The sequence below is a fragment of the Capricornis sumatraensis genome, chromosome 17, assembly GCF_032405125.1.
Source record: "Capricornis sumatraensis isolate serow.1 chromosome 17, serow.2, whole genome shotgun sequence".
Taxonomy (NCBI): Eukaryota; Metazoa; Chordata; class Mammalia; order Artiodactyla; family Bovidae; genus Capricornis; species Capricornis sumatraensis.
In genome coordinates, this window is record NC_091085.1 from 69,051,452 (window position 1) to 69,069,236 (window position 17,785).

At 42.8% G+C, this 17,785-nt stretch overlaps 2 protein-coding genes and 1 non-coding gene across 11 annotated transcripts in view; 1 reads left to right on the forward strand and 2 right to left on the reverse strand.

The window, feature by feature from the left end:
- Nucleotides 1-3,500: 3,500 nt before the first annotated feature.
- On the reverse strand, nt 3,501-6,194 carry LOC138093564 (disintegrin and metalloproteinase domain-containing protein 1a-like). Its single transcript, XM_068989622.1, has one exon. It carries the CDS (start codon nt 6,192-6,194, stop codon nt 3,501-3,503), a length of 2,694 nt encoding a protein of 897 aa, XP_068845723.1.
- Nucleotides 6,195-8,583: 2,389 nt separating this feature from the next.
- TRNAY-AUA (transfer RNA tyrosine (anticodon AUA)) lies at nt 8,584-8,656 on the forward strand. Its single transcript has one exon. It is a non-coding gene; the product is annotated as a tRNA-Tyr (tRNA).
- Nucleotides 8,657-11,110: 2,454 nt separating this feature from the next.
- The window catches only part of MAPKAPK5 (MAPK activated protein kinase 5), a 29,140-nt gene continuing 22,465 nt past the window's right edge, over nt 11,111-17,785 (reverse strand). For 5 of the 9 annotated variants that reach the window (XM_068990266.1, XM_068990265.1, XM_068990263.1 and 2 more), the window contains 5 exons: nt 17,664-17,784; nt 14,912-15,042; nt 14,519-14,640; nt 13,425-13,529; nt 11,111-11,320 (listed from right to left, as the gene is read on the reverse strand). In XM_068990266.1, the coding sequence (XP_068846367.1) occupies nt 11,226-11,320; nt 13,425-13,529; nt 14,519-14,640; nt 14,912-15,042; nt 17,664-17,784 (574 nt within the window). In that variant the 3' untranslated portion in view covers nt 11,111-11,225. The remainder of the gene's footprint in view (nt 11,321-13,424; nt 13,530-14,518; nt 14,641-14,911; nt 15,043-17,663; nt 17,785) is intronic. The other 4 variants (XM_068990268.1, XM_068990267.1, XM_068990264.1 and 1 more) reach the window with 1 other exon arrangement.

The following is a 17,785-nucleotide window of genomic DNA, read 5'->3' on the forward strand; positions in this document are numbered from 1 at the left end:
TGAGTCAGCTCTTCACATCAGGTGGCCAAAGTATTGCAGTTTCAGCTTCAACATCAGTCCTACCAATGAACACCCAGGACTGATCTCCTTTAGGATGGACTGGTTGGATCTCCTTGCAGTCCAAGGGACTCTCAAGAGTCTTCTCCAACACCACAGTTCAAAAGCATCAATTCTTATCACTGTCCATCCCCAGGACTCTTTTCGTTATGTAAACTATTCTCATTAAAGTATAAATCCCCATTATCTTCTTTCCCTTAGCCCCTAGCAGCCTCTATCCTACTTTCTGTCTGTATGATTTTACTACACAGGTACATCATTCAAGTGGAATCTTACAGTATTTGTCGTCTTGCGACAAGCTTATAAGCTTATATCACTTAGCATAATGCCCTCAAGATCCATCCATGTTGTGGCAGTTTGCAGACTTTCCTCTGTTTTATGGGTGAATAATATTCCATTGTATGTATAGCCCACCTTTTGCTTCTCCATTCACCCTCTGTGGGCACTCAGGTTGCTTCCACATTTTAGCTGTTGTGAATAATGCTGCTCTGAACATTACATGTATGGACATAGAAATGTCTCTTTGGGATCCTGCTTTCCATTCTTCTGGGCTTATACGTAGAAGTGCACTTGCCGGACCACATGGTCATTCTATTTTTAATATCTTTCAGGAGCCACCATGCCATTCCAGAGCAGCTATAGCAGTTTACCTTCCCACCAGTAGGGGACAAGTGATCCAGTTTTCTCCACCTCCTCTCCAACACTTGTTCTTTTCTGTTTTCTTTGTAGTGGTCATGCTAATGGATATGAGGTGGTATCTCATTGTAGTTTAGATTGACATTTCCCTAAGGATGAGTGACATTGAGCATCTTTTCATATGCGAACGGTCATTTGTGTATCTTCTTTGGAGAAATTTCCATTTGAGTCCTTTGCCCATGTTTTGAATCAGGCTGTTTGGTTTCTCGTTGTTGAGTTTTAGGAGTTCTCGCTATGTATTTTGGATAGTAGTTCTTTATCAGATATATGATTCCCAGCTGTTTTCTCTCCTTCTGTGGGTGGCCTTTTCACTCTGTGAATATATAGTAATTTTGGATGCACAAAATTTAAATATTTCCCCAAAGTCCATTTTGTTTATCTTCTGTTGCCTGTGCTTTTGGTGTCATAGCAGAGAAACCTTTGCCAAATCCAACGCTGTGAAACTTTTGCCTTACGCTTTCTCCTGTGAGGGTTATAGGAATACAGGTTTCCTGAATGGGGATTCTCCAGGAACCTGCCAGACACGCAAGTTAGTAGTAATGCTATGGGTAGGCTTTTGAGGGAGCTCCGGACTGTTCTGTGCATTCTGCCAGGCTGCCTGTTTTCACGGCTGTTGCGGTTGAGGTGATGCACTTGAGTTGTACTTGAGCTGACTCGTGGGGACCTGAGGAGAAGGCTGTGGGAGTAGGGTAGTTAAAAGTTCACACACCTCACTGCTCTCACCAAGATTCAGCTGTTTTGTTGTTCTATGACTTAGACAGTTGCCACACTTGCAAAAAAGTTGATTGTGACTGTTTTTGCCAGTGTGGCCACTGCTTTTATGGAGGAGGGGGCTTCTGTAGACCCTTATTTTGACCTTTGGAAGTCCCGTTTTCCCTCTTCACGTCATATGAAGCCAGATGAATGCAGTGTGAATGTAAAGCGTCTTTAGTCCCACAGTAGTATTTAAGCTCACTTAGTACTTTTGTGTGCCACTGTGGTTCATTCCTTTCCGTTGCTCTACTCCTGTATTTCTCTGTGTGGGTCTGCCACAATTTAACGTCCATTGTATTATCTGTGAATACAACGTGGAGTTCTTCTGGAATACTGTGAAGTGTGCTTCTGTGTCCATTATTATCTAGTAAAAGGATGCAGATGTCAGGGTAGGAAGGTCAAGGGTATTCAGTATATGCTATTTCAAAGTGGCATGCCAGTTTACATTTCTCAAGCAATTGATGAGAGTTTCCACTGTTCCATAGTAATACTTGGAATTTTGCTTCTTCTGTAATCATCTTGTGAGGGTATAAGTGATATCTCTCAGCGGCTAGATAACCTGCATTACTCTGAATACTAAAGAGGTTGAACAGCTTCACGAATGGTTTTGGTACCATCTTTTGCATTTTGACTCCGCTGGAATAAGCTTTCACCCCCATGCATCCATCCAAACTGCCAACTCCAGGATGTCAGTGGATAAACCACTCTCCATTGTCAAATCAAATGATCAACATGGGGCCCTCAGGCTATGGACCTGCCAGCAACATTTAAAAGATAATGGGTATGTTCTGACTTGTTTTTTAAAAGAATCACTCTGTCTGCTGGGTGGAAAATAGGCTATTGTGGGAGCAGAGAGATCAAGTAAATACTTCTGCAGTTGTCTAGGAGGGAGTGATGGTGATGCAGGTTCCGCTCCTTACCAACTCTAGAGCAGAACTCTGCAGCCTCCGTTTCTTCGTATACACGATGCAGATCCCCTGTTGTGTGTGGGAGGATTAAATTGAGGATGAATGTATAGTGTTTAGCGCAGGGTCATGATGTTCCATGTGCTTGGGGGTATTGCTCAGGTGTAGCGCATTTGACTGCACACAGCGTCTTGCATAGAGTTGGTGATGTTACATGTGTTTTGTGCTCTCTTTACACACACTTGACCCCCCTCCAAAGCTCTGTTTCTTTAGACTGTCAGGCAGCAATATATTAATTTAAAAATCAGGAATAAACATAAGTAGAAAAACAGAAAACAAAGGAATAATTATTAATACCAGCTGAATGCCACACTAGACAAGGTTGTCTCTTGCCTAAGTGCTCTCCTTCCCTCATGCACCACCCCCATGCATCCAAGGTGATCAGAGCACCCTGGATCAGATGTAGTCCCTTCCAAGAGAGCCCCCAAATAAAGAAGCCCCAAAGACTAGGCATTATGGAGTCTGAAGTGATGCTTCTTAAAATAGCTTTTTATTTAAAATCATTTTCTATTCATGAATAGTAATTGTTGAGGCAAATTAGATTACTGAACAGATAACCTTCTTTAGATAATATGTATGAGTGGGATGGAAGATCCTGTAGGTGCAAATAATAGTGTTTATCAAACAATGCAGAGGGAGGATAGTATGCCGTGAAAAGTAATTTCCGATCAGAAATTGGCCCGACTAAAAGATGACATTGATAAGTATAATCCATGAGAAGAACTTACATAAAGTTGTTTTGTGAAATGGGAAAAAAGCAGAAGTGTAGAATAGTTTACATACGAGTTCACATATGAATATATAACCAAATTAATAAAACAAATACTGAAAGCATTGTCATCCTGTTCCTATGTTGGTATGTTTCTGTAGACCATCCCTGTCAGAGTTAAAGGGTCCATCAATTCTCACTTCATCTTTGCTTCTGTGAGTGCCTCATTCCCACTCAGTGCTTGAGATATTTGATATTTTTGAACTCTTCCTCCAGTACACGTCTGCCTTTGGTTATCCTTGTCCTTCACCTGCTGCCTCTTATGATGCTGGCTGTCCTGGTGGTGGGGCCTCCGGTGAGGGTGCCGCCAGTGGGGGCGCCGCCGCTGGGGGTGCCTCAGGTGAGGGTGCCTCCGGTGGGGGTGCCGCCGCTGGGGGTGCTTCCTGTGGGGGTGCCTCCTGTGGGGGTTCCTCTGGTAGAGGTCCTGTTGGTAGGGGGGCCTCCTCCGGAGGGGCATCCGGAGGAGGTCCCCCAGGCGGCGGTGCCTCTGGTGAGAGGCCCTGCTCTGGTAGGGGGCCCTGCTCTGATGGGGGGCCCTCTCCCGCCTCCTCTTCTATCACGACTGGGAGGAACTCCATTATGAATACCTCACTACTGCTTTCCTCTGAATTCTCCTCTGAGGAAACCCCTGGGGTCTCTACTGACTCAATTCCAGTCCTGAGGCTAATAAATAACATAACAATTATCAAAAGTACTAAAAGTATGGAAGGGAGTATGAAAAAAACGTTGCCAAGACCTGGAATGTCATCACTACGTTTCTTAGGAGTTTCACTTTGACCTTCACTTGAAAGTTGAATTGATGTGCTAGGAGGACCACTGTCTACACTACCACCGTCTCCTGGATCTTTGCAGTCAGGGGGCGCATAGCCATCCTCACAATGGCAGTGCCTAAAATTGTTGCAAACTCCTTTCCCGTTACACAATTCTGTTGTCTCACAGCTGTACCCAAGTGAGGTGTGATCAGTACACAAGTGATTCATGCAGACTTTGTGTGGGGCACAGAGAGTGCCAGTGTGTGCATCTCCATCATCAGGGATATCAGCAGTGTCATAGGCATCCATGCTCCAGCACCAGCCATCGTTGTGAGCGACCTGGATCAGTGTATGATTGGGTTTGATTTGTGGCACCTCTCTTACATTTGTACATATAAGTTTCCCACAAAATATGTTATCATCTGCACACTTCAGATATGTTAACCTCGGTGAGCTGGTGGTACCACAGTTTCCAAACCGGTCCCCTCTTGTGTTCATTGAAACATAACACTTTTCTGGGGCAGACCTTGCAGGGGACCCGTAGATATCCATGCATTGATTGTCAGGGTTCTTACACCGACCTCTGGCACAGTAGTGAATTCTATCACACATTGTACCATCTAGCTTATAGCTGTCTCTGGGACATTCTCCCGAGGAACCATTACAATACTCTGGGAGGTCACACTCTCCCAAAGCAGCACGGCACATGAATCCCTTGTATCTCAGGCGACATTTATCACAGCAGAGTCCATCACTACATTCTGCATGCTCTCTCAGCATACATCTGGTGTCACAGCATGGGTGCATTTCACACTTAGACCCACAGTCACACTGCTCAGGTCCTTCTACAATGCCATTGCCACAGGTGGAATCCCTCCGTAAGCGGCCTTTGCGCCCAGGCTTGTTAAACAGGCAGGCCCCCTTGTGTTCCCAGAGGAACTGGTGGAAGAAGTCAGAGCTGCAGTTGCTGAAGCCACTTTCTTTAGTGATGTTTTCATGCATGAGGCAGAAGGGCCTGTCTTTACAAATGCAGGCCGAATGGTCGTGCCGAATACCCAAGTTGTGTCCAAGCTCGTGGACCATGAGTGCTGCAAACAGGAGGACATCCTCGTGGTGGAAAGATTCCACGGCTGCTGCAAAATCACTGGAGCAGGCGCCACTGAGAAATGCCTGCCCCGTATCCTCTTTAGGATGCTGTCCCACGATCATGTGGGCAACATCATGCTTGACACGATGGAAGAGGTTCTCTTGTCTCCAGCTGTTGAAATTCCTGAGTGCAACTTGCAGGTCCACGGGGACCTCTGTGAGGTCCCCCTCAGTCCAAATCTCCATTCCAGCCAGCACCACCTCTGTGTTTATTCCCCTTGTGAAGCTGTTGGCCAGAGCGATGATGTCCATTACTCTCTGGACTGTCTGCTTGACGTCACTGCCCCACATTTGGAACCGCTGGTTGTTGACCACGACAAACATCTCCACGTACTTGATATGTGACCACAAGTCGGATGGCACCTGCCAGCTGTGAAGCTTGCCGCTCTCCGGTCGCCGGCTGGTGGACGCCACTTGGCTGTCTTTGGACGTGACGCCACAGGAGACGCGAGCTTCGTGGGCCATGGCGTACAACACGTGTTCAAACCGTTTGGAAGAGTGCACGGGCTCAACGCCATAGGATTTTTCCTCCTTAATCAGGAGGCCCCTGAGGCCTGAACAGGTGTTGACAGAAACAAAAGAACCTGGGACTCCTTCTATGTAGCCTTCATAGTGACAGTCCTGCGAGACGGGAGGCATTTCTTGCCCCAGGATGCCATTGTGGTAGCTGAAGACCGGGAAGTTATCCACAAAATAGTCTCTCTTCGCCGTCAGGTGAATCAGCTGCCTCTGGCCCTGCATAAATAGCACGTAGGAGAGCTTTTCCACTTGGTCTTCCCTTCCTTCCACTGTCAGACTCTTGGGAATGACTATTTCATAGGAAGAGTGATGTAGTGAGCCCAGGTCACCGTACAGGCTTGGCAGAGAAATCAGTACCAAGAACAACAGGATCCCCAACCTGGCACATGAAAGTCCTGGCACCGGGGCCAGCCTCAAGCCCTTCGTGTGAGGAGCCCAAGTTTGAAGCACTCTGATAGCCTCAGACATAGCCACTTGCCTTTTCCACAGAGAAGGCAGTATAGAGGCAGAGTCTCTCACAGACGCTGCCACTGACATGGCCCTAGTGAATCAGTTGATGATGCAGGGCTTGTGTCCAGCAGCAGCAGCTGCTCTCCCTGGCATGCTGAGACTGGGAAATTCAGTTGTCAGTCCCAGATCTATGCTGGCTCCCTTCTGGGTGGGTGCTGCCCAGCTCTTGTGTCTTACAGACCTTGGGGCTGTGTTTTTGTTGTTTTTCTCTCTTGGTCTTCAGTAGTTTCCTTACTATATGACTCCCTTCCCACAGCAACGGTTTTAATGGTCCATGGTTGTTTCCTCTACCCAAGTAGACGGCCTCCAATAGTTTCAAGTCAGTAATTTTACTCAAGCAAATTATCCTTGTCCTTAGCCCAGTCCACACTATTCCTGATATCCGTTAATCTGCTCATTCTCTGAAACCCAACATTCTGGCAGGAGGTCAGGGGGGAGGGGACGGGGATTCTTTGGGGATCCCAGAGCAGGATGATGTTCTTTGTTGCCCAGTGTCTCTTTTCCTGGTATCTGTAGTACTGAGGATATTGTTTCTCAGTCCAATCCTCCTTTGTCAGGGTCTGCTTTTTTTGTTTAATTCAAGCAAACTTCTACATAGGTGCAGAAACTCTCCCTCATTCACTTCTGTTTATGACAGATGAGTTTTGAGATTTTATATCTACATGTAAACATAATTTTCCTCCAATAAGAATTCTGAATGTATAGATATACTAACTGTTGAATGAAAGTTCAGTTTCACTATGGAGACTAACAAGTGACTAGGATCAAAGTTCAGTTTCTCCCAACATAAAAACAAACTCTGGAGTAAGACTAAAGTCTGAATAACCAGCTTATCTAGTTACCATTTCATCAAGAAAATAAAAATGCACTGTATGAGAATTTTTTTAATATTTATTTTTTATTTATTTGGCTGCATAGAGTCCTAGTTGTGGCATGTGGGAACTAGTTCCCTGACCAGGGATCGAACCCAGCCCCCTTGTATAGGGAGCACAGAGTCTCAGCCACTGGACCACCAAGGAATTCCCTGTATAAGAATTTTTTAAAGACCTCTTTGCTTTTGTAACTAAAACTAAACCATAATGTCTATGAATGTCTTTTAACTTGATTTTCATGTTGATGTTATATTTAGTAGTATAGATTTAAAAGAAAAAAAGGGAAAAAAAGCTTCATCTATCCACGTTCTTTGCCCAGTTATTCTTTTTTGCATCCTAATATCAACTAAGTAAGACTCTACATGTTTTATCTTGCATTAAAATAATTTTATATTAAGTCAAATACTTACAATATAAAACCTTCAAAATAAGGGTTAGGAATATAAGTACTGCACAAAAATGGAGAGATGCACTATATAATTTGAAAAAGAATGGTATACCAGATCTCAGGTATAAGCATGAGCACATGAAGTCATTAACCCTTTCCAGTTAATAATGTTTAATTCCTAACAGACATGGAAATTTATGCATATCTAGCAAGAAAATTAATACTATCATATCACCCATTAAAAATTTACAGCAAAAAATGGTGAAATGATTTCTAGGTGTATTTCCTTTCTCCTTGTATTTTATATAAGAGAAAAACCTCTTAAAATTATATAACTTGGAAACTATCACAGATTTTAGATGTTCCCCTGTTCTTGAGCAAACAGACAGGACAAATTTGATCAAGTCATTTTGTGGGACAAAAGAATCAAATCAATAATGAAAGACCACTTCTACTTTTTAAATAAATAAAAATATAATTAAAATTAAATATCCAGTTTTCCAAGTCTCACATTGAAACACATTTTCATCAATACACACGTACGCAAGTATTCACACACAGGATCTGATTTAAATCATTTGACTTCAATAATTCCTTCAACTTGTTCTATCTCAAATGAATAAAAAAACAAAATTCTTTTTAAAAAAGCATTTCCTCCTATCTGCATGTTTCAGACAGTTAACTTCTGACAAGTGTTTCCTAGCTTATAAAATACATTAGCCAGAAAAATACAAATGTTGTTCCACATCAAATAGATTAATAATTGTGGTAAAATCTAAAAGTATTTGAGTGATAAGTAATGGTTATATAGTAAGCAGAGGGTTGGCAAATCATGTAGGAAAACTGAAGACTCCTCCTGCCTATGAGAACTGTTCTTAGAATGTGAACTTTCTGCAGATACAGGCATTAGAGGGACAGGTCAAAAGAAACAAGGATGATTTTGTTTCACTTTCAGTACATATTAGTTTTCTTTTATTAGCAAAACTGACTGGTAAAGTTAAAGCAGAATTTGCTACTGGCCTACAAACTCCCCATAAACAAAACCCCACTTTAAAGACCAAACAGTGCTGAGTCTTTTGGAAGCTCCAGTTTTGTCATGGAGCTCTGTGTCAGGTAGGACCCACTTTTAAACACCCTCTAGCATATTATATGGACTTCCCGAGTGGCTCAGTTGGTAAAAGCGTCTGCCTATAATGCAGGAGACCTGGGTTCGATCCCTGGGTCGGGAAGATCCCCCTGGAGAAGGAAAACGGCAACCCACTCCAGTACTCTTGCCTGGAAAATCCCATGGACCAACGGAGGAGCCTGATAGGCTACAGGCCACGGAGTTGCAAAGAGTCAGACACAACTGAGCCATTTCACTTTCAGGGTATTCTAAAACTCTGAGCATGAACCTGTCTGGACACTCTACTCATTTGGGGGGCCAGTTTAATTCAGCCTAAAGAAACATGAGCAACCTCTGCTTAGAGTAAAAGGAAGCATCTTTTGGACACCCTTTTAGATCATACCTAAAATTCACCACACAGGGAAATCATCCTGAGCCTTTAGAAGACACCCAAATAACAAATTTGAGAAGTTAATGGTAGACTAGTTCCTCTGCTAGAAGGTTCTTCTGAAGAAAAAGAAGAGTAACAAAGTTAGTTACTGCCTTCCTCACCCTAGGGAATACTGAAGTGAAAGTCACTTAGTTCTGTCCAACTCTTTGCAACCCCATGGACTATACAGTCCATGGAATTCTCCAGGCCAGAATACTGGAATGGGTAGCCTTTCCCTTCTCCAGGGGCTTTTCCTAACCCAGGGATCAAACCTAAGTCTCCCACATTGCAGGCAGATTCTTTACAAGCTGAGCCATAAGAAAAGCCCACAAATACTGAACCTCTGCAATAAACTAAGAAACATAACAGGGATTCAGTTGTTCCAGAAACAAGTGCAGTTTTTCCTGACCGCAGAAAGTGATTTATAAGACTGCATTTCACTAAAAAACAGAATTCAACTTTTAATTCAACTCTCAGCTCAGTTTTTTGGTTTTTCTCTGCTGCCTGTTAGATTTTGCCATGTTTAAAAGTATTGAATTCTCCTTACAGGGTATCCATTTATAAGTTATCAGTCACCTGAGATTAGTGAGTCTTACCTCAAAAAATGCCTTGAATTAAAAATTCTCCAAAATATGAGGGAACTGATGTATAAGGTAATTGCTAAGAGATATTATTTTTATCATGTATTACTACACTCATTCACACACATATGGGGTATACTAACTAACCAAATGTCATCCTGAAAACATATTAGCAAAGTGGAAGAGTTAGAAAGTAAGTGAGCTCTGTGGGGTTGATTTCAATTGAAGAGAATGTGATGGGATGAAACTGAGTAACCGATCCTACTGAGCCTTTCCTTCTCTGTGAATTGGAGTTTGCCTATTAGCTCTCCCATTTACCAACACCGAACGAACAACCAAGAACTAGTAAAACAAATAAATAAAAATGGTTTGTTATGGAAGCCCATTGCACAATAGCACAGTAGAAAAGCACTGAGCCTTGTTTCTATTCAAGTATCTGACCTCTGGGCCAAAACCATGCTTCCTGAAAATGAAGAGTGCTAAATAAAATACATGCAGTCCAGGGGATGCCAACATGAAACACAGGCAGAAACGTTAGAGAAAAAAGGTAGCTTTAAGACAGAAACCTGGACCATCTTAGATGCTAACCCAGTTGTTGTTGTTCAGTCACTAAGTCATGTCCAACTCTTTGTGACCCCCATGGACTACAGCACACCAGACCTCCTTGTCCCTCACTATCCCTCAGAGTTTATCCCTACAGAGTTTACCAAGTTCATGTCCATTGAGCCGGTGATACTATCCAAGCATCTCATCCTCTGCCACCTTCTTCTCCTTTTGCCTTCAATCTTTCCCAGTATCAGGGTCTCTTCCAGTGAGTAAGCTCTTCACATCAGTGGCCAAAGTATTAGAGCTTCAGCTTCAGCATCAGTCCTTCCAATGAATATCCATTAGTCCAGTTTTTATGACATGTAACTTTCTCAGAAAAATCATTCCATAAAAGGAGTCAGAAGAACAGGAAAAGGAGGTAAGAAGCAATGGAGCTGGTGAGGGCTTCAGGAAATGGGGAGTACAAGGTAGGACCTCGAAGGAAGTGACAGGGCTGAAGCTCTGGTTAAACATGAAAGAATAAACTCAACAGAGAATCCTATTAAAGAAACACACCAATACCTTTTAGCAAATACGACAATAAAGAAATGGGACCACTATTCCCTAGGGAATTAGGGAGAAGAGAAACGAGGACTCAGCTCCCTGCCTCTTCCATCACAGGAGTTGGCACCCTCTGAGTTCCATCTGGCAGTTTGCAATGGATCCACAAAAAATTCTTGGCACCAGAGCTAATCCACCAACAGTGCAGAGAGGAAATACACAGGGCAACTGAAACCAGATTCCACAGTACTTGATTCAACTGTTTACTAAGCAGAGAGGTCAAAATAGTCAGTCCTTTGCCTACCACTGGCAAATGGTTTTTGTATGCTTTATTACAAATAAAACAATCTTGCTTGACAATACCGTCAGCTTTACAACAGATGACTAAACAATCCTAAAGTAATAGTGTATCTCTAGGAACTGAGCTTTTCTTAAAACAAATGAACTATATATACTATTAGTAAATCCTGTATCTAAATTTATATAGCATCTTTAAGCAGTGTGGAAATGAAATTATGATTTATTAATTTACATAAAAATTATACATTAATGAATAAATCTTCAAATTTTTTAAAAAACAAAGTCTGAAGCTGTCATTATTGGGATTCGTGGGAAGTGGTTTGCTCTTCTATCACTTGCTTCACAATTTCAGCCAGTTTTAATCGATCTACTTTATCAGTGAATCCACGACCTGAAACCCAAAAAAGGAAAAGGTGAGTCTCCAAACTATTGGGTAGGTGGTAAGATTCTTGACAGGGACCCAATAAGGTACACCTCACTAGTGTCAAATTCACCTTCACCAATGGAAGAACCATCACCAACACTGATCACAAGCAGTTCAAGTCCCCCATTTTTCAGGTAGAGTTGAGCAGCTTATTAACCTGGTCATAAAAATCCAGTGTTCAGTACAACAGCACAGAAGGAAACCACAAAGAGGGAGAAGTTCTTTGTAATATGTGTCTACAACAGAACTCATATCCAAACTATATAAAGAACTCGTGCACGTTTATAAGAGAGGTACAAGTCAACAGAAAACTGGGCGACAGAATAGGCACTTCACAAAATCTAAGTGGCCAGTAAACATTAAAAAGTGCTTACGCTTATAAGTCATCAGGGAAAGGCAAAGTAAAATGACACTGCAATACCAATAGTACTTACTAATTAGAATGACTAAAATGAAAAAGACAACAGCAAGTGTTGGTGTGGATACAGAATAATTAGAACCCTCAAACCCTGCCAGTGGAGGTATACATTGGTATGACAACTTTGGGAAACTGGTGGCAGTACCTTCTAAAGCCAAACAGATGAATATCCCCATGAACCAGCAACTCGAATTCTAGATACGTAAGAGAAATGAGTTCCCTGATGATCCAGTGGTTGGGTGTCTGCCTGCCAATGCAGGGGACATGGGTCTGATCCCTGGTCCAGGAAAATCCCACATGCCACCAGGCAACTAAGCCCATGAGCCATAGCTACTGAAGCTCACACTTTGAGCCAATGCTCTGCAATAAGAGAAGTGAAGCCACCGCAATGAGAAGCCTGTGCACCTCAACTGGAGAGTAGCCCTCGGTCACTGCAACTAGAGGAAGCCTGCGTGAAGCAATGAAGACCCAGTGCAGCTAAAAATAAATAAACGGAAATAAATAAATCTTAAAAAGAAGATATATGCTAGAGTGTTCAGAGCAGTGCTTTCCTTAATTACCAAAACCTGGAAACAACCCACATATCCATTCAACAGTAGAATGGATAAATACAAAAACTATTTATGTGGTATATATATGGAGAAAAAACATATGAATATATAGAGAGAACATATGTACATTTACATATATATAAAAATGAGAAATGAATTGCTACTACACATAACAATATGGTTGAATCTCACAAACATTGACAAAAAGAAGCCAGATACAAAAAAACACAGACTTGTCTGATTCCATATACATAAAATATAAAATCAGGCAAAACTGATATATAGTGCTAGAAATTGGGCTCATAATTACTCTGTGGGGAAGGAGGTAGTAGAGGAGGGCACATATTCAAGTGCTGGTTATGTGAGAATGTTCACTTTGTGAAAATTTATTGGAAGTGTGCACCTCAAGTGTGGTCACTTTTCTGTATAGATTATTTCAAAATCTTTAAAAAAAAGAGAAGATCCTATAGAAGCTAATTTCCAAGTACAGAAATGGCTGGGCTAGCTTTTGGACTTCTCATGTCCAAAAACCAGGCTCCCTGCCTTGAGCATCTTAGACCTGAAGTCTAGCCTACTACGCTAGGAAGACAATACAAAAGCAGCTCAAAAAATACACCTCTGCCTTTGCCTGTGGGGAGAAAAATTCAACGAACAGCAGATTTGGGACACTCTGCTCTTTCGTGTAACAGGTCTTCTCTAAGCTGAGCAGATCTGCAGGGTGGACTCTGCAGTACTTTGCCCTCTTTCTCCCCTTCAGACTGAACTGCTCTTTAATGACGCGGTTAAAAGCTCAGGTATCTGGAAGGAGTTCTGAGATCTGATGCTTTGTTTTTGCCCAAGTGGTATGTGATGGGGGCTCTGGACAGCAATGAATCTGCAACACACAATTCATTTGAACTCTGGAAAACAAGCAAAAAGGCCGGATGTCCAGATATGCCTGGGTAGTTACTGCAGGATTAACTCCCTCTCCCACAATACTCCACTCACTCTCCAGCCCTACTTCACCTGAACACAGCCCCAGCTCAGCCCCCAGAGATCCTACATAATCTAAACACAAATAATTCTCTGCATTCCTGGGGAAAGGCATAATTAAGGCTCCTACCATTCCAGCTGAAGCTTTGCAGAGTATCTCTGAGGAGTTTGCATTCCCGATTATACTTCCAAGCTTCCTGCACTACTTCATTCAGCTTTTCATCTTCATTCTCTCCTATTAATAAAGGTGAAAAAGAAGTTGCATTCCTCTGCAGCATCATGGGGTTTTATTGTCAAAGATGGAAGGACAGGATGTCCAACTTTATTGAGAAAGTGATCATAAAAGGTGCGAGCTTTTCCAGATTATCATTACTGCTAGTTCCTACATTACATGTAGACTACTTCTGGTTTCTGAATTCTTCCTACCCTGACCACCTGACAGACATCCCCTGAGGCCCCCAGAGTCTTAGCCCTGGGGGATGGGAAGTAGGCAGTGTTGGGCTATTGCTGATCAAAAACACCTGGTTAACCTACAAGATCATGAGAAGGAAGAATGAGGCTGAGTGGGCTACCTTCTTTCTCCTAAGCTCATTTCCTACTCTGGAAGGCTACCTGAGGTACACTATGTGAGCTCTCTTAAAACCCAAGGAATCTAGGAAGACTGGTCAGCTCAGTAGTTTTCAGGCCTACAACATGAAGAATCTCATTCATCTGCTGAGAAAAGCCCGTCCTATCCCATTAAGTGGAAAGAGAACATATTTAAAGAGAGCTCTCACTCAAAAGACATGTATATAAGTCCCAGTCTGCCTGGAATACCAGTAGCAGCCAGGGCCACTTCTGAACTTGGAAGGTCTTCTCTTTATATTCACAAGTTAATGACAGCCTTGTACTCTAGATATGGTGTTTCTCAACCTTCCTGACCTTCCCAACCTAATCCTGGCCCTGTTCACATTTTCCATCCTCTATCCTGTTATCTCATTAACAAACTAAGAAAATACAAAATTACATGTTATGTCTGAAACTGCCAATTAAACGCAAACTAGAAATTTCATAGGAAGCCAAAGGTGGGGCAGAACCTGTGCATTTCTGAGTGCCCACCGTCCCCTCTTCAGTGGGCTGAGTGTGTAAGGCACTTAGAGGCGAGACAGACACTTCAGATTGACCCACTCCCCCAGCCACGTGCACACGCACACACAGCCACGCACAAAGCAGAAACGGTGTGACCTTTACCAGCCTGGGGGAGGATACACTGAGCAATCACGTCGCGGAGCTTCTCCAAGGCAACATTGGAATCCTCAGCTCCATTCTCACGGTCGTGGATGTAAACACCATCCTTTGGTTTGGTGCTTTAGAAGTTTGGGAAAGAGGTAAGAACAAAGTGAGACCCCAAAACCCAGCTCTTCATGGATGTTAACTCTAAACACTAAACATAAGACAAGATTTTTCAGATAAAATTTTAATTATAAAGTATCTCCAACTTCTGATGCTATTTAAAGAACTTATCCTTTCCACCCTCTTAAGAGGCAAAAAAGGGCAAGACCCTTGGCTGACCTTTCAGAACCCTGTCCTTGGCCACACCAGCCATGAAGGGAGAATCGAAGAAGTAAGTTCAGTTACCCAAGTAATTTCCTCTTCCTTAGAATGGGGTTGTTCACAGAGTGCAGGGGTTTGAGGCTGACTTTTAGTTCCTGGATCCGCATGTTGGCCAACTGTTCCGCATGGGCCTGCTGGATCCCTGCAACCACCGCCTGAATGCAAACACTGGTGTCAGTTTTTCATATTCATTTATGGGCACCTAAAAAACCAATCTAACAGAGAAGGAGAATCTCTAAAAGAACTAAGCAGGTAATTTCAGTCTTATACTTGGAAGTATACAAATTCTGAAAAGGCAGAGGACTCTTCCCCATGGGTCAGCAGGGCCCAGGAAATACTAGGCCAGCCAAGGGCCACACAACAGCAAGCCCTTCTTCCCTGCAGGGGGACAGAAAGGCAAGTAAGAAAAACAAACAAGGCTCATGCTCATAGTCATTGGCAAGGACAAGTGTAAAGAGAGTCATACATGTACATCAAGGGAAAGGCTGGCCGGCTGCCGCCTGAGAAGACTCCCTGCCTGGCATTTATTCGCTTCCCTCAAGGTGGAAACAGTCACCTCAGCCCCAATAACTCAGAACCCCAAGTATTTCACCTGGTGAGCATGGAAGACCCTCGCAGACTCTTCTATAAAGCCAGTCAATGAATTTACAATGAAAAATAACTCATAAAGTCTAGCACTCTTCAAGTCTGTCTTTATGACCAGTGTGTTCTCTCACTATGGGCAGACCAACAAGGGAAAGCAAATAATCAGCAAAAAGCTTCATAAGAACGAGATGATCCCACTTTTGTATTAAAAAAAAAAAAGGACAAACTGTGTGAATGTGTGTGTGTCTCCCCCGAAAAAGATCAGGAAGGATACATCAAGTCACAAGATCACCTCACCTCTCAGGGCTGAGACTGGGACAGGGTAATTAAAAGGAACTTTTGCTTTTTATTTTATATACCTCTGTGTTATTTGAAAGAAGAAATATACTTCCTTGGTAAGCACACAATTAGATCCAGAAGAGTTCAAACTCTTTGAAGTAAACTACAGTAATTGGCCCTGGCTACCCATCTCCAGACCCGTGCATCTATTTCCTTCTTATCAGAGATAGCCCAACCAAAGAGACGGGAACCCTGCAAGGTCACGAGCTCAGACTCCATCTCCTAGCCACAGCCGAGATGGACACTATTCAGCTTCTGCATGTGGCCATTTTTTCTTCACTTCCAAAGGTGACCAGCCTGCATCTTGACCACATCATTTCTTTCAAAATGGGAATACACTGTCACACTCCAGTTCCACCTTAAAGGCCTTTTTCTTCATTAAGATTATGCATATTCAAACTTGGCTTAGTTAGATACTAATCTTAAAGTAACTCCAAAAGACAATCTTCTTCATTTCCAACATCCTGAGGGAAACCACACTGTAACACTCAAGAGCTGACAATCAGAGGATATAAGTAATCCTGTATTTGGGACTGACCAAACAAACTATTTCTGGGTTATTGGATACTTTTAAACCAGGAAAACAACTGCACACAGATCAGGGATAGCAGAAAACTCTGTTCCTTCTAGTTCTCCTTTCTCTTCTCGTACTCCAGCTAAACTAAGGGAGGTCCTAGCATTCCTTTCTCCCATTCACTTATTCTGTCACGCCTCAGCTCCATCCCTTCTAAGTGAGTAACTCTAGTCTGCGACACTGCCTTTACCTTTCAGCCACACTCTGAATCCACACCACACAATCTCATTCATTTGAATGTCCATCTACCATCAAATAATAATGAAAATCGAAACCCGGCTCATTCCTGATTTCCCTGTCAGTGGTATCACCAGATATGCCACTCACTGTCCCCTTATCTCTAGTCAGTCACCAAAAATTGTTGAAATTTGTCTTCAAAAATATTGAGCCTATTCATTCATCTCTACCTCTCTGCTCCTAGTGCAGCTTTCCAGCTTCTAGATTACTGTAGTAGTATTAGGTTGGTGAGTCTGCAAGTCTGACTAACCATCCCTACTCTAAATATCTTCCCTGTAGCAGAACTCTTCTCAGAAATCTGTACGAGCCTCTCAATTAGGTCCTACTAAGACTTACACCCCTCTGTCTACTTTCAAAGCCAGGCCCTTCCCTATCACACCCATTTCACCAACTTCCCATTAATGAAATCAGGCTGTTTTTCCCACTGATGGATTTCAGCCTCTAATTTTTTGCTCATGTTGTCCATGATACGTGGGCACACGTGCTCTCTACTCCAGTTCTTCCAAGGCCAGCTCACAGCTAAACATGTAAAGGGGTTTAAAAGTGCCACACAATAGTTAATAACTATGATGGGTTTTGCCTTCTCTTTGGGAACCCTTCCCTAATTACAGCCCTTCAAAGATGTCTTCTTTTTCTGAATTCCCATAAGAATTCACAGAAAATTTAGCATGCAAAAGCTCTGATGTCTGAGAGTATTCCCTCTTTGTTTTGTATTTATCGGTGTTTCTAACCAGTCTTGTTTAAACCCCTTGGGCAAAAGGATGGTTGATGTCTGATACTGCTCTCTGCCTCAACCCCACAGCACAAATGTGGAAGAGGATACTTTGAATGTTCCTTTAGTGTATGTACCAGGCTTTGATCTGGTCTTTATGGAAGGAAGCTCCTTGTTTCCAATCCTGATCTTCAGGAGACCAGAGATGTTTCTCTGGGAAAGACTGTGCGCTCTGCATTGTTTTGCCTTTAACCCCCTCACTGAGTCAAGCCCCAGCATTCCTTCCCAACACCACCATTTTGGCCAACAACATAAGCATCATTCAGAACCTTATCCATCATCAGTTGAGCAGAGGGTAGCACATTATCCAGGGCCTCAGTTGAGTTGAGCCAGGGGTGGTCCAGCACTCCCTCGATGGTAAGTCTTTCCTCCGGTTTGACCTTCAAGAGCC

Coding starts and splice junctions, on each gene's coding strand:
- LOC138093564 (XM_068989622.1), bottom strand. CDS start 6,194: ATGTCAGTGGCAGCGTCTGTGAGAGACTCTGCCTCTATACTGCCTTCT.